Here is a 17,269-nt window from a genome sequence, read left to right as displayed (position 1 = left end):
GATCTTTGGAATTCGGTGTGAGCAATTTGAATTCGGCGTGGAGATTTAGAATTCGGTGCGGAGATTTAGAATTCGGCGTGGAGATTTAGAATTGGCGTGGAGATTTCGAATTCGGCGTGGAGATTTCGAATTCGGCGTGGAGATTTCGAATTCGGTGTGGAGATTTAGAATTCGGTGTGCACTTGTGGGCCACCGTACCGTTACTCCCACCGACGCAGCCCCAAACAGTTTCTTTAAAAACTATCAACCTTTATTCGTCGTATCAATACACATCAACTTTGATAAATAGTCTTATAATGCTCTTAAAATCACACCAGCAAACGGCACATTAAACTACCTCAACCATTAAACCTGTCTTTTTGGCTACAGCTGTCCAATCCATTTTCCAAAGTGTTTCTCGTTTAGTTGGAACATCAAGTTGGAATTCTACAGTGAAGTCAACGTTCAAGGGTATGGGGAAGGGGGGGAGGGGAAGAGAAGAGGGCACTTCCGCACGAAAGTGACCAAGTGACTATCACGACCTAAGGAAAACTACAAAGCACTTCCACCCATATCTCATTCTAGTTTCACGGATCAGATCAAATTTACAACCTGAGATGCAGAAATTCTTCACTATAAGGACATTCTACTACATATGTGTAACACGCTTATTACTCTAGCGCCGTCAAAGAGATTGTATGGTTTAAAATATTAAAAAGTCGGTCGTACATTTGTATGCAAACTTGCCCTCTTTGCGGGCACAATGATCATAATAGTAATTTATCTAAACAACATCTCACTTCATGACGTCAAAGATACCAGTTCCACTTGCATTGCCATTTGTTTGATTCTCTTCACTCCGATTTTTCCTTTGTCAGTCTACGTTCCCTTATTCTTGTGTAAAAGTTAAATACTGCGATTATATTGAGTCTAAGTGTATTTAAAGATAAGTCGGGCAAGAACCGATGCGACACTCAGAGAACCTGTGATCCTTCATAATGTTTTCCTATCGTCATTTGGCTTCCAATGTGACTATGTTATGTCTAAACGAATGCGCATAAATTAGTCAGTCAGAACCCGATGCAATATTACGACCATTAAGATAGTTTGTTGTCCATCAAGGTGTTTTCCTGTTGGGGTCGAAGTGTTTCTGTAATGGCTGCCACACTTTGTAATAATCATGATCCACCTTCTGGCAAGTCTCATTTCCCCAATTAGTGAGCGCCATGCTCATGCTACTTTCAAACATGAACGCCTGGCAAGAGAAATAAGCACACTGGTGAAGGAATCTGATTAGTGCATTTACGTTCGCTATAATCTACTCAACCAATCGAATGCAAAATATTAATCACGACAAACCCTATTGCAAAAAACATTAGTCACTCTCGATTTAAAGAGGGGTTTCTCTACCATCCTTGGGTACACCCCCTGACTATACCACTGACTTATGTCATGTTTTCAACTGTTTAACACTTCCGACTTTACTTCACATTTTCAGGGATTCTAAGTAATGTTTGCATTCGTGAGAACTCCTCAGTGCGTTGATCGACGTTCATTGGTACAGTTAAAGGTCGCTGTAGTGTTTGTTGTACATACCATAGTACCATCTGCGACTCGTTGAGGTTTCAAGTCTGCTTCTGTCGCCTTCTCAAAACAATCTCTATCAGGTCCGTGGGGGGTCATCATACTATGCAGACTAGCACCCCCTGGAGCAAATCCTTCTTCCTGAAATGCAAGAGTAAGAGATTGTTGGCATGGCTAATGTATTTGTCAACCTGCGAACCTTGCCCCGTAAAACATACGAATTCATTTATCTTTCCAACCTGGGGTAAGATGGACAAAAAGTAATTTTTCAACTTGACGTCTTTAATAGTAATTATGTATAGCTTTGGTTTTGCCTAACTTCACTCTGTAATTGCTCTTGGAAAGTGACCAGTCAAGGGGGGTCAGTTTCTAAAGTTACTGTGGTGCTGCATCAATGGAGGGGTGGAGTGGCAGGGGGAAGGAGTTTCAAGATAATTCGGTTTTACCAACTAAAATGATAATGTGAAATGGCCATCTTAAAGACATCAGTCTAAAGTTACTCAGAATAAAGTCAGAATAAAGTCAAACGAAACCCAATCAGGATTTGATCCCTTGCCGTTCACAGGAGTCAACTTTAATTCTCTTCGACTCCTACATGAGTGTTGACCTTTGATTTTGGTAACGCTACTCAATGGAAAAAATGTCCTAAGTATGAAGAAGAACGATTCTTTTGAAGTTCTGATTTCGCAGCCGTTGACTCACCCATTATTTCAGTGAGGGGGAGGTAGGGGGGGGGGGGACTTGCAACTGTTCCTCTCCTTTATTCCTTACGAGTCATTTGTTTCAACACTGAAACAATCAGCACCTTTATAAACATAGAACCGCTTCTATTTCAAACCTGGTTCTCTAAATTTTTTAACAAGGGACAGAAAACGGCTTGCTGCTGTCAAACAAATATTAAAATTCCTGACCTACCTTCGCTTCATATTTACCAAAAATCAAGCCCATAAACTCACTCATGCAGTTGCCTGGGTAAGGAATAGTATAAAACACTCAACATCAATAACAACGTAAAGGCGTTGAAGACTTTCTGCACGGTGAACATTTTCTCTGATAGCAATAAATCCCATAGAAGATTGAGACCGTTTTCTACCCTGCATCCATTCCCCCCCTGCATCCATTCCCCCCCTGCATCCATTCCCCCCCTGCATCCATTCCCCCCCTGCAAGCCCAATTGCTTCAAACATCTATTGTTAAATCCAGCAGGTAAATGCATTTCTGTGAGTTAACGCTAGTGCTTTTTTATCAAAACTCGTTAGAGTTCTCAACTTTTCGTTTTTTCTTCAACTTGCCACGGGGTGATCACGAGCGAGAAGTCACCTGTCCGTTCTTTCGCGTTCGCGTCAAATATCTACCACTGAGGATAACATTACATAAATTTTACGTATGAAATCGTTGAGAGACCCCAGCGTAGTAACTTACGGTGATAATAAGGAGGTCTAAATGTGTTTTCAGCCACACTCCACCTTGGTGGAAATATAACAAAGTCTGCAATTGCAGTTCCTGGTCTTAGACTGGGACAAGTCAGAACAGTGAAGACAGAAGGATCCTGGAAACAAAAGTACATTGGATAATAAATTCCAGCATCTAAAACAAATTCCAGAGTAATACACAGTGCGTAATACTTGAAACAGTGGGTTACATTTGCTGCGAGCAGTCTGTTTAAGTCCCCTGCAAAACATTGAAATGCCCATTTGATCATATCCCAGTGTTAATTTGCACATTATAAATAATAAATTATGATCAATTATTATTACATTTAATGCGAAATTGGGACTATACTTACAATGTGGTCGAAAGAGACCGTGTTCACGACGTTAAAACAGTTGAGATCATATTTGTATGGAGCATAATTGCCATGCCAAGCTACAACATCAAATGCAGAATGACCCTGAAAAATTCCATAAACGTTCGAAATTTAGGAAATGAGATTGCACCATTTCAAAAAACTCTTACCAATGATATCTTACTCTTACTCCACAAATTCTTATGAGGGCACAACTTGTGGGATATCCTCTACTGACTTGAGTTTCATCATTTAAGAACAGATGACTCTAGGAATGGCACTCATGTTCACGTTTGTCAAACAAGAGGTATGATTGAGGAAATTTGGTAAGATAAAGGCCACCTTCAATTGATAGCATATCCTTTTACATGTAAAGTGATCCTTAGGAAAATAGTTGACTTTTAATGTTGTCTAGTTATTCTTTCTTGTCCGTCTATCGTAGGATGATAAAATCCTAACAAGACCAACTGTTTTGCAGTGTTTTTTTTTTTTTGGTTCAACTTTCATCAAGTAACAATGTCCCTTGCTGCGACAGCTGAGTTTCTAAATATTCAAAAATTAAACTAATTTTGCTTCATTTCAAAACTAAGCTCAAAATTGTTCAACTCTCCTCCTTAACCAAAAAAGTGGAGTTTCATTTCCCTCCTCACAAGTAAGATTTAAATGAAACTTCAGTGATACAGGAATCTTAACCATTTGCTGTTTTAGATACAAATAGCAATACCTGTATAGCTTTGAATAGCTTTCCTTGGTACTTGCTGATCACAGAGAAACCAGATTCCACATCTCTGTCCTCATACCATGCTACTGGTGTCAAGAAGTCCCGGGGGTTAGCCAGTCCATTTGCACCTGACAAGTACACAATAACTTAGTCAGTCACACAGTACTTATATTTTTTCACTGGAAGTTTCAATGTGAAAGTGGGTGCTGGCAGTAGAGCTTGAAGGAAAATAATACTGATAATATGATTTGTCTCAAAGCCCAAACGGTCATTTGAGTTTGCAGTTGAATGGCTAGCTTCAATGAGCAATCCACATTTTGTTGAATGGTTAGCTTCAAAGAGTGATCCACATTTTAAAAGACAAGCACTCCATAACTTAGTCAAACACACAATACTTAATAATTATGCTTTTTAATAAATAGTAAATTTACCACTTACTTTACCTAAAGAGTTTTTCTTCTGATTTTTTCTTCTTATATAAATAACAGTTATCATTTCAACAATAAAACATGCTGTTCACACTTTCCCTCTCAAGAACAATTAGTGATATTTTCCTTACCATCTGCTCTACAATCCTTATGTGGTTAATTTGGAGAATTTGGTCTTGGATCAATTTATAATCACCTAATTGATATTTAATAACTATTCACCAAAGTGGAGGTGGTTAGTGGTGGATATTTACTGAGCCACAAAGCGACGAGGTAAAAATCCATCACTAACCACCAACACTGAGGTGAATTGTTGTTTTAGTATATACTAAAACAGTGAGATAATATACACCACCAAAAATTAATTTGAGTGATTTCTTCACTTGTCATGTATGCAAACTGGGACACCATTTTTTCCCGAGTTGCTCGGAGGTGAATAGCAAAGGATAGTCAGAGTTTGACTAGCCAATCAGAGCGTGCCTTCAACGCTATCCACTGTTTTAATATATACTAATATTAATTATTCTCTATTCTCATCACTTGTCTGCTTGATATTGTATTGATAACGTGATGGGAAATACTGTTTTGGTCACTCATGGGTTAACCCTTTACATTCCAAGATCTAATCACCAATGCACCTCTCCCTGTAAATAAGTGATAAGAATTTGGTGCAAGATCAAGAGAAAAACTTCTACCTGATAAGTTCAAGTATTCTCATTACCTGTGCTGAATAATGTCCAGCCATTACAGGGAGAAGTTACATTTTTATCACTTCTAGGAGTTAAAGGGTTATTAATGGGTGAAGTCGTTAACTTTATGGATCCAAATCATCACACTATCAGAAATTAACTTTTCATCATTAAATCACATACTTACAATTTAGCTCTTACAATTTAAGCCCCTTCCTCCTTCCCCCTCAAAACTGAAATATAGTGTCTAACATGTCCCTACCCCTCCCTCCCTAGTAACAAAACAGCCATTAACAATCTGCTACCTAGAGCATATCTTGAACTGAATATCTCTTCTAAAGCTCCATAATTACAGTACCTATTGGTCCCAAATTTGGCAACACAAAGTGGGCATCAAACACCTCCAGAATATATCCCCTCGAGGGTTCACTGATCTCCACTGAATATCTAATTCCTTGCTGCAAAATGAATGAAAGATCATATTCAAAGAAAATATTGTTAAAATAATTATGTAATGTGGTTCAAACTAAATTTTAATTTAGAAAAGATTCAATTTAAAAGATTCGATGACAATCTTAAAACACAAACAATTATACAACCTATCGAATGAGTTTAAGTACTGAACCTTGAAGAAAATTAAACACTGTCTTCTTTCACTAGCACCAGTCTGGAAGCTAATGGATTCCAATTTAAGATGACAAAAGATTTTGTTGTTGGCTCAATTCTTGTAAACTTGATTTGGTGTTATATCCACATAGCTGAACTTAGGTGACAATTTCCTCTGTTCTCAAGGAATTGCCCATCTACCCCACAGCTCATAGAAATAGCAAGGCAAATTTATAATCAATATATATTTAATAATATCTTTTATATAAACTGATAATCACAGCTCATAGGACTGATGGGCTGAAAGCCACAGGTTAAAAAAAATAGTAATTATTATAATAATAATAAAAACAGAAAAAAAAGCGAAGAGAAGATGGTGAAAGTGCAGTTACCTGGATTATACAAATTTCATTTGGTTTCACTTCCATTTTGCCAAATTCTGTTGTTATCATCAAGGTCCCCTTTTGTGGAACTGCAACAGACAAAGAATTATGTAAAGAAACTAAATATGTATTTAACAGTTACCATCTAGAGCACTCAGACAGTGAGTGTTGAGATTAGTGATGTTGTACACTGTGGGATACCAAAAGAATATATTAAGTGATCTCATTTATTCAATAAATAAACAATCAGATGGTTTATTGGATTCAAAGGGCTTCTTTGTAATTCAAGCAATGCAATTTGTTTGACATAATGCAATTAATATGAGATTAAATGAAATGCATGGGATGGATAATAAGATGAGATGGGACAGGCTTGTATCATATCGAATGGGAGGGGAGACTGGACAGGATTGGTTTGGATGAGATGGAATGAAATAAAATGATGCTGTATAGCATGTTTTGTAGATAAAAGTAGATGGAATTTTAGGATGTTACAGGGTTAAATGAAACACAGCCACAGAAGGATAACTTCAGAAAAGCACTATCTGCACCAGCAAGAGTTATCTAGTAAGTAGAGAAAGAAATATTCACCTATAAGGAAATCCCCATCAGCATTATAGAAACACCTGAAATAAATTATAACTATCATGAAAACATATTTACTGAATGAATGAATGAATGAATGAATGAATAACTTTATTAACATGTCAATCGTTCTAGTTTTTACAAGTAAAAACTAATTGGGGACACCTACTACGTAAACTAAACTAATAATTATAATAATAATGAGAAGAAAAACTATATACAAACAATTTAAAATTGATAAAATTAGGTTTTACATTACTCACAATTTTCACAATTATTTTTCAATATAACATTTGATAGGTCAAGGACTCTGACTTGATTTTTAAATGCAGTTAGTTTAAATGAACAGACTTCTTTGACCCTTTACCCCCTAACATCAGTATGCATATCTCCATACTGCTCTGTATACATTTCCTGACTTGCTGAGAAGGAGAGAGCCTCTTTAGTGGGTAATCACTTTTTTCTTGCGAGTTTCTTTCTGTGTGATTGACAGGGTTGATATTGTAAGAGAAAAATACAGTGTAGATGCTAGACACCCTTAACCCTTTAACTCCCAAGATCTGAATATGAATTCTCCCCTCTAGCTGCTGCACATTTCCTTGTAAATTAGTTACGAGAATTTGGTGTTCAGTCAAGGTAACAACTTCTACTTGATAAGTTTGAGCATTCTCATTATTTGTTTGCTCAATCAGGTATGGATATTATAGGTAGAAGTAACAGGTTAATCACTTCAGGGAGTTAATAAAGGGTTAGGGATCAAAGATCAGAGTCACAACAAAGATACATTTGGAATTCCAACTGAACTAGCAACCCAAGTCTATGTGTTTGGGGTTCATGTAGCAAGTTGAAAGATTTCATAACCTACAGGTAATCTAACATGGTCTGTATTCAAAGTGAGATAAACATCCTCATAAAATAATACTCAATGTCTTGTTGTATTCTTCTGCAAAATTTTGCCTCTTTTTTCTTAGTGGAAAAGTATTAAGCCTTGAAATGTTGTGTGAATTGCCAAAAAAAGAATGTAAGCTGTTTACTCCAAAGACAAGCCATGTGGTCAGCCATTGACCAAGTAATTTTGCAGAAACTGCATTTTTTTCTGCCTCTTTTTTTCGGGCAACTGATAATTTTATTTGTGGCATACATCTTACCATTTTGGGTAACCAAGTGGTGCTTTTGAAAAAAGTTGAGCCCAGAGTTATTATCATCAATACCAGTAATTAGTGACAATTAACTAAAGACATATCAAATCCATTCTGTGTTTCTCACTTGTCTTTCATAGAGATATCACAGCCATAGACATGGATTGCAACACCATGCCTTGTGTGAGGATCCCCTGCTCCACATATTGTGTGCAAACCCTAAGAATGAAAATAAATTACACAATTTCCAAATAAAGAAAGACTGAGGCTAATCAAAATCTGAATCACTTTGATCAATCACCACTAAAAATATTGAAGGGTTACAACAACATGTCTAGTTTCTGTTATTGCCAAAATTCTTGCCTGAACAGTTATATCTTACAAAAAAAAAAACACTGCTCCATGTTTTTATTCAGATTTTTTGGTTACTTATGCTTCATTTTCAAGAAAAGGGTGAGCATATGAAAGGATGCAGTGAGGGGCCATATTTCAAGAATGAAACACATTGTTCCCAGGTTTTCACTGAGTAGCTTTGTTCTGCTTTATAGCATTAATTAGACTGGTCACTTTTTAACCTTGTTTTTTTTTTTTCAGTGAAGTCCTCTATGGAGACTTCCCTTGATTCACTGTATATTACTCACATACATACCTACATACATACATATATACGCTTTATTGAGCATCCCTGGAAAGGGCTTTTCAGCATCAATATTAAAAATAGTAAAAACTAAATAAATAACTTAATAACTATATACTTTCATATTACTTATATATTACTTAATTACAATATGCAAACAACAACAATTATCATCAAAGATCGTTCATGTTACAAATCAGTTCATTAATTAAACGTCTCTTTAAGACCTTAGTACTCATGATTTGCCTTAAATCTTTACTTAAATTATTCCATACTTTTACGCCACGATAATAAAAGGCGCGTTGGCCAGAATTGATTCTACTAGATGGAATATTTAAACTATCTCTATATCTCGTCTGTCTATCATGAATAGTAGCTCTAGTTGAAAATTTATTTGACAGATAACAAGGTGACCGTCCTTTGAGACATTTGTGCATCATAACTGCATCATTGACCATAAGTCTTTGTTTGAAATTTAGCCATCGAAGCGATCTTAAACCTGGAGAGATATGATCATATTTGCGGAGTCCCAAGATAATCCTGGCTGTGAAATTTTGAACAAGTTGAAGCATATGAATATTAGTCGCAGAAGTATTGCTCCACACTGAGGAGCAGTAAAACAGCCTACTAAAAACAAAACTATTAATAATTAACAACAGCATTTCCCTATCAAGTAAATGCTTAATTCTATTGATTTGAATCAGTCTATTCATACAGCTAGCAACAGTTTTACGTACATGTTCATCATAAGAGAGACACTGGTCAAAGAACACTCCAAGATCCTTTGCCACAGGTATAGACCTGTGATATTTGTTTACCACAAAGCGTTATCGTAAAATCAGGTAACTGGTGTAGCAATTGCGGCACGCCTACCACTAATAGTTTAGTTTTATCTGGATTTAAAAGTAGTGAATTGTAGCAACACCAGACACAAATTTTGTTTAGGTCAGAGTTATACTTGATATATAATAAACACCTTAATTCACATACTTGCGTGAAGTCAATATTGCTTCCTTCAGGAGGGATATCAAATGGTTTCCATCGCAACTGAGGCAAAGAGAAAGACCACAGTATGAAAAGTTCTGTCAGTTGCAGGTTTGTCAAAGTGTTAATTAATGCAGTGTTTTAAGTTGTTCATTAAATGATTAGTGCGCTTAGCTTTAGGTGGAAAAATGAATAAAGGGGATAAGTTTCTAAAGAAACTGTGGTGCTGCATCAGTGGGGACAACAAGGTAATTTGGTTACGTCAACTAAGTTGAAATTGTAAATTGGCCACTGTAGTGTATTGATTATACATGTACCTATATTAATTATTGACAACAACCTAGTATGGGTTGTAAGGTGAGCACTTTGAACTTTAATTCAGTAAATGTACTACACACAGTAATCCTACTATACTGGAAATACCTGCATGCTGTAAAATTACTACAAGTCAGTAAACTCATATACTTCTATATAATTATGTAATATGTTTGTTAATAAAGTTCAGTTAGCCTTTGACAATGAAAGAGTAACAGTCTCTTCGTGTCTGAATGACGACACTGCAGCCACAGTAAAGAGTCAAAAAGCTCACGTTTTGAATGTTAGGCAGATAGGGTGGATAGGTAACCGCCTCCCGGTTAGCTCAATTGGTATAGCGCTGGACTGTTGTGCGGGAGGTCGAGAGTTCGACTCCAGCCGGACCAACACTCAGGGTCTTTAAATAACTGAGAAGAAAGTGCTGTCTTTGTAATAATATCTGTAAATGGTTAGACTTTCTAGTCTTCTCGGATAGGGACAATAAATGGAGGTCCCGTCTCACAAGCCCTTATATGTGATAAAAACTGTAGGACGTTAAAGAACCCACACACTCTTCGAAAAGAGTAGGGCACATAGTGCCCGGTGTTGTGGTCTATCTTTGGGTAGTGTCTAATCTAGGGTGAATTGGGGAGGGAAGGTGAGATCAATACATGGACTAAAGTGGCTGCATATTGCGGCTGATGAATTCTGACATCTGATCTCACCTTAACTGATTGTAAAGTGCGACTGATTATCTATATAATAGTTTACGCTATAAAAATGTTGAATTATTATTATTATTATTATTATTATAGGTTCAGGTTCTAGGCCTGACCAGGTCAATGTGTTGTGTTTTATGCAAAACACTTTGCTCTAGCAGTGGCTCTCACCATGCACGAGTATAAACGCATACTAGTGAATTGTCAAGGAAGACTGAAGAAATGCTGGGGGGGGGTAACCTCGCATGGGGAGAGGGAAGGGGGGATGGTAATATTCGTTGTTCATGTCAGGGAAAATGGGATAAGCTCCAGCTGGGTGAGCCACTTAACTTGAGTACAGACTTACCCTCACTATTCCCATTTAATGTGAGTGGAGGTGATGATGATCATGATATTGATGATGATTGTAATCATTATAATGATAATGAAAATGACAATGATGACAACCAGAACACAAACAAGTCATACAATCTTAACTTTAAGTAAATATAAGACTGCTGATCCAGGGTTTTCCTTTTCGGCCGGCGACCGGCGATTTTCGCCGCCTGCGAACGGCTCCGTCGCCGGCGACTAAAAGAGTCCTTGCTGTTATATAATTTAAAATATTTTAGATAAATAATAAACACTTTGTATGTTGTCTGACAATGACGTATAAGAAACGGAAATCGATAAAAAGTACATATTTCAGCAAAAAACGAAGTAGAATTTTTGCGCGTGTACTGGTACGTGACATTCAGTACAAGTTTGCGCGGTCAAGTCATGTATCACTGGCATCCCTTCAAGCTTAAAGATACGTAAATTATTCAATTTTTGCATTTAAATAAATTACTATTTGAAAGGTCGATTATCTTCTTGATTTATCCGCTTTTAACTGTTTTAGTTAGAACAGATATACTTTAACTAGGAACTACTTATTCTCACTAAGCCAAAGCATCACAAATATTATCTTGGGCCAAGTCCGAAGTAAAGTAAGTCTCAGGCGATCGTGTGGGATGCAATTAATTGCGAAATATTTTCTGTGGTGTTCGTATTTTTGTTTACCTTTGATTTCTGTGTCAGTATATCTTTATGTGAAATTCTTCCAGGTCGATTCGAGTGTTGTTTTACATTAATATTTATAAGCAATGTGCCCGGTATTGCCAATCAACGTGCTAGAAAAGGGCTGGATTTTATAAAATACATTGTCATTTCTTGTGTTGTTAAGCCTGTTCATTTCCTTAATTTAAGCACCCAAAATGCACCAGATTGCATCTCAGAGCGCTCAAATGTTTAAAATTTCCCGGGGGGGGGGGCATGCCCCGGACCCCCCTAGTTGTTCGCGCCTTCGCCACTCAGGTTGGGCGCTACTCGCCCAAATTGTCTCCGCCTGCTTCCCTTTCATCCGACTTCAACTTTCTTTGAAAAGGAAAACCCTGCTGATCCACAAACTACAACACAAAAATTACCCCTCTCTCAGTATAGCAGAGTGTAAAATAAAATTCACCAACACCAGCAGTTCATTGTCCAAACAAAACTTGTATTTTGCTTACATTACTGGTGCTAAATCAGGCTTGACTATTTGAACAATTAAAACAATCTTCAAACAATATTTCTTTATTGCTAATTTTCTTAGAAAACTTTACATGGAAAACAATTTGCTTTTCATAGCAATTGGTTAAATTAAAAAAGTCAATGTATAAAATTTATTCTAAAAGCCAACCTGATTAGGATTAGGGTCACAATCATCCCAGGAATGTGTCAGATCTCCCTGAGCTATCTTCTCAAAAGGCTTGTGCACAGCTGATGGTCTGATGCGGTATAACCAGCTAAAGTGATTAAAAAGAACCTGAAATAAATTTCAAACTTAGAAAATGTGAATGTCTTAGATATTTTCAGGATTGTTTAACAGTTGGTAAGAACCAATCACACTGGAGATCATGACATGTGAATGTACTAACTTAAAAACACCAGGAACTGTTGCTGCTTCTGCATAAAGATGTGCTCTTGATCTCACATCTGACCAGCTTCTGCTTCTTCATATACTCACATCAAAAAAATAATTCCAGCTAGAGTTCAGAATTTCTTTTTGTATTTAAATAGTTTTCATACTTATATTTTCATTTTCTGTGCATCTCAAATAAGTCTTGCATCAAAATTTTACATTACATTACTCTACACTACTTAGTATACAAACACAATCATACAATCATGCTACCTTAAAAATAATTATCTACTACATGGATCCTAAAGAGAAACTAAGCACAGGAGGTTGGTTCCATTGCATGCATTCAGTGTTCAGACATGCTTTTTTGGGTTTTGACTATTCACAGCAGCAATCCATGGCAACATTTCTGCACAGCACCATACTTCATTATTCATGCAGTTCTTGGATAAAAAAAAAAAAACTATGGCAAAACAATAGATCACCTTTAGGACTACAGCTTTGTTTGAGAACAGCATAGGGTAAAACAGAAATCTCTCCCAATTCCTCCACTCATTCAATTGAATAAAATCTTGGCTTGGCAAGAGTACCATATAACCCCATACATTACTTATGCATTCAGACTAGTAGACTTTGCTTTTAAAGTTTTGTTGTGATAGACAATGAAGTGGAATGCATAATTAATGTATGGGGTTATATGGTACTCTTTCCCTTGGCTCAATCATATTTACATGTAGCTCACGAGAGACTTTGAATCAAACCTGGTACTGAAGGATCCCTATAATATCAGCATTATGTTAATTTTAACCAATCTCTATCATATCAGCACTATCAAGAGGAAAATCGATTATCATACTCGTCTGGATTGAGAATTATTTGATACATAATAAATCATACCTTCTGCAGTTATATTCTCTTGTGGCAGTGAAAGCTGTCCCAGAGAGTTGCTCAGCATATAAACCATATGGGCATTTTTGAGGAGCATTCTGAAAATAGACAACAAGTTAACTAAGGTTACCATGCGCCTCCAAGGGTGTCTCGCATGCAAGCGATGTAGTGCGTCCGGTTTAAACTGTAGATATCTAAACCCCTATATCTAATTAAAGCTTATAAGACTGGCTATCAGGCTATATCAAAAATTTTGAAAAAAATGAATTGTCTAATTTTTCACGACTTCTAAATCCAAGCACCCGAATCACCTTTTAAGAGCTACAAGTCAGACGGAATTTGTTCGATTGCTCTCAAATTTTGACAGTAGCTAGTTTTACAAACAAACAACAAAAATGTGTCTCCGAATTTTTTATTTCTAAATCCTTTTTTTTTCAAGAGCGATTTTTATACAATCACTCCACATTTCTTTAATCCTGTTTCAAAAATGTTCTGTAACTTTTCACTTAAATTGAATGTGGCAAATTGCAGACACGTTTTTTTAGCACTTTGGACCCCGGAGCAACACAATTAAGTGCACCTAAACCCAAAAATGTTTTTTCGCTTAACGAAATAAACTTATTTTTTGGAGTATTTCTGAGCAAAAATTTTTTAATTTGCTCAAATCTTTAATTTTCTGTGCCCAGTCAAAATACAGAAAATCAGCCGCCATCTTGACCCACGACCGAGTTTAAAGAGGAATGGCTCTGGCGGGTAATGTGACGTCAAATCAAGAACACGAAAGTCTGCATTTCACACATTTTCACTTGTTTGGGAAGGTTGTCATCGATATTGTCCGAAATATGCCGAGTAGGTGTGTTGTATGAGGAAAGTATGAAGCGCGATACCCTCCTGCAAATTTCGCCCATTGCTACATCCTTCTACAACACACTTAGTCGGCATATTTTTGGACAATATTGACTACAACCTTCCCAAACAAGTGAAAATGTGTGAAATGCAGACTTTCGTGTTCTCGATTTGACGTCACATTACCCGCTAGAGCCATTCCTCTTTAAACTCGGTCGTGGGGCAAGATGGCGGCCAATTTTCCGTATTTTGACTGGGCACAGAAAGTTGAAGATTTGAGCAAATAAAAAAATTTTCGCACAGAAATACTCCAAAAAATACGCTTATTTCGTTAAGCGAAAAAAATTTTTAGGGTTTAGGTGCACTTTAAATAAGCGAAAAACAAAATTCGCTTTGACATGTAACGTTCAAAAGGTGATTCGGGCGCTCGCATTTAGAAGTCGAGAAAAATTCGACAATTCATTTTTTTCAAAATTTTTGGTATAGACTGATAGCCAGTCCTATAAGCTTTAATTTGATGTAGGGGTTTAGATATCTACAGTTTAAACCGGACGCGCTACATCGCTTGCACGCGAGACAACCCTGAAGGTGCACGGTAACCTTAAAGGTCAGGATTACATCATTTCAACTATTTGGTTCACAATGCTTCAATAACCTCAATCTGTCTAAAAAAAGCTCCATACACTTTAACAGACAAAAGAGTGGGTTCTGATAACCAACACAGTCCTGCGTCTTAGCATAATAATTTTTCACTCTCCGAAAGATTACGAGGCCAGATTTCCTTATAAACCCATGATATTATACATGCAGTTCTTTGTTGAAAGAAAAAAATAAATAAATAAAAATAAAGAAACAAATTAGGAGACCAATAGGTTACCTTCATGAATCAGACTTTTGATTAGATCAAAAGGATATGAGAATTACATGACAACAATTATTTTTGGCCACGAGATAAACGAACAGTTGTAAAAGGACATAATGGTTAAGCTAACTATCTTAAACTCTTTCAGAACCACGGATAGACGCGTTTCCGAGGTTGTAACGAGAACCTTGCCAAATTTGATCATTTTGATTCGCAGAATAACTAGAAATTGACTGAGGCTTGCACATAGGGACTTACCTGTCCTTTCGGAAGCGCATCCAGCACGGCTTCAGAGGCAAACTCATTACCAAAACCTGACATGTACTTAGCAGAATAACACACATTATTAGTACTTTCTTTAGACTGACAATCGTGAATATCATTTCAGAAATTGTTACCTTTAGTTCCGCCATTTTGTTTTCGGAACTGAAGCTATGGAACTTTAGATAAAAGCCATCAGCCACGTGTTTATGTGTTTCCTGATTGGTGAATTCTGTTCACTCCTACGAACACTCCCCTCTCCCCTTCCCAGTCCTTCACCTACGGTGTCACGATGACAGCTGTTCGAGGTAGAGATTGCTGACGAGATTGCTACTCAACGATTTAGGTTTGAGAATTTTAATAAAATATGATATTCTTCGAAAAAAAATCCCTCTTTCCAATTTTTCCTTTATTTTTGTTTAATAATCAGCTATTCGTAAATTTTTTTAGAATTAATTCGTGGAAGAAAAATTACATAAAGAAATTGCTTCTCCTTTACCCTAAAGCATCTATTATCAAGAAAGAAATCGTCTTTCAAAAGTGAGAGGTATCACTTCTTGACATGTGTTCAACAAACGCAAAATATATTTTCAACATTCAACCCTGAATTCAATGAAGTATTTTGCAGCAGTCTTTCCTCTTTCTGAAATCATTATGAATCGTTCCTTAAGATATACGAGAATAAGAAATCATGACCTCAGCAAAAGCTTGGATAAATTTTTGCTCAAGGCAGTGTACTGTTACTTTGCTGTTACCGGTAGTTTGAAGAGAAAAATTAAAAAAATTATATATATATACTAATTGTGAATTGTAGCCAGCACTGGCTACAATTCACATATACCTATATATATATTTAGTATAATTTCAGAGCTGAACAAAGAGTTTCCAGCAATCTGATTGTTTGAGTGGTTCCTTATATGACGCTATATAAACCGCTCCGCGCGGTTTATATAAAATGTTAAACTAAAATGTTAATAAATGTTACTAAAATGTTATAATTTTAGAAATTTCTCTGTTGTTCAGCTCTGAAATTATACTAAAACAATTATTCGCCTCAGGTTCGGTGAATATTGTCGAATAATCCCCTCGACTTCGTCTCGGGGATTATTCGACGACATTCACCTCGCCTTCGGCGAATAATTGTTAAATATATATATATATATAGATATATAAGCAAATGGACTACTCACGTTACGCACATATGGATTTTAATACAGCCTGTTTCGTAGACCAACAAAAGTTGATCCACTCATCAGTCAAACTCCATACACACTGAGGCATCGTGACGGTTAACTCTAACTCAGCAACGTGATCACATGACATTGTTTAAAAAATTGAAATCTTGAAAACCGTGCGCGCGCCGATAATAGCGTTAAGAACACTTGAGAATATATTTTCGCCGATGTCTACAATTGGGTATTATTTCACTTCGCTTGTTTAAAGAGGCTTCGTGTGGATAAGACAAGATAAAAAATTTCTCAGTGAGGCATAAATTGCAACGTTTTGTGGCATTGGAATATGCTCTAGCCCTAGCAATAATTTTCCATGAAATCGAATAGTCTTCCCACTTCTCCTTGAGTTTCCACAGGTACTTGCTCAGCTTTGTGTCATTTCGCCGTCTCTCGTGGTTGAACGACATTCGGTGGTTGCGCCATCTAGTCTTAAAATCTGTCGCTGTGAGGCCAACGTACGTTTCAGTTTCTTTCCTGGTAGTGACTGTGGCTTGGTAGACAACCTAGCTTTGCAAACATTTCCCTCCTAAAGGGCAGTCGTTTTCGTTCCTGCAGTTGCACAATCTTTGGGGGCGGCTTTCTTCGGACATTTTTGCGTTCCTGATTGTGGTTTTGTTATGCCCGTCTATGATCTATTTCATATTGGGTGTGCATGAGTAGCTCAGTTTAATGGTGTTTCTATTGAAAATTTTCCTCAGTTTGTGGGTGACTGGAAAGCACTTGTC

The 17,269-nt window shown here is 36.8% G+C and overlaps 1 protein-coding gene across 2 annotated transcripts; it reads right to left on the bottom strand.

The window, feature by feature from the left end:
* Positions 1 to 228: 228 nt before the first annotated feature.
* Positions 229 to 16,620, bottom strand: LOC111334164 (homogentisate 1,2-dioxygenase). Of its 2 annotated transcripts, none has more exons than XM_088729496.1 (15): positions 16,503 to 16,620; positions 15,310 to 15,375; positions 13,353 to 13,441; positions 12,234 to 12,339; positions 9,528 to 9,584; positions 8,028 to 8,119; positions 6,768 to 6,802; positions 6,186 to 6,265; positions 5,546 to 5,645; positions 4,074 to 4,198; positions 3,350 to 3,454; positions 2,986 to 3,112; positions 2,479 to 2,531; positions 1,576 to 1,704; positions 229 to 1,234 (listed from the first exon to the last, which is right to left on the bottom strand). In XM_088729496.1, the coding sequence occupies exons 2-15, from the start codon at positions 15,370 to 15,372 to the stop codon at positions 1,097 to 1,099; spliced, it is 1,299 nt and encodes a 432-aa protein (XP_088585622.1). In that variant the 5' UTR covers positions 15,373 to 15,375; positions 16,503 to 16,620; the 3' UTR covers positions 229 to 1,096. The 2 variants fall into 2 exon arrangements, with proteins under 2 accessions (XP_088585622.1, XP_022795597.1); XM_022939862.2 differs by lacking the exon at positions 16,503 to 16,620 and adding an exon at positions 15,450 to 15,601.
* Between the last annotated feature and the right edge of the window lie 649 nt (positions 16,621 to 17,269).

The sequence above is a fragment of the Stylophora pistillata genome, chromosome 8 (genome assembly GCF_964205215.1).
Source record: "Stylophora pistillata chromosome 8, jaStyPist1.2, whole genome shotgun sequence".
NCBI classification, from domain to species: domain Eukaryota; kingdom Metazoa; phylum Cnidaria; class Anthozoa; order Scleractinia; family Pocilloporidae; genus Stylophora; species Stylophora pistillata.
The sequence above is the reverse complement of the archived record's forward strand: the minus strand, read 5'-3'. Positions and strand labels throughout refer to the sequence as shown.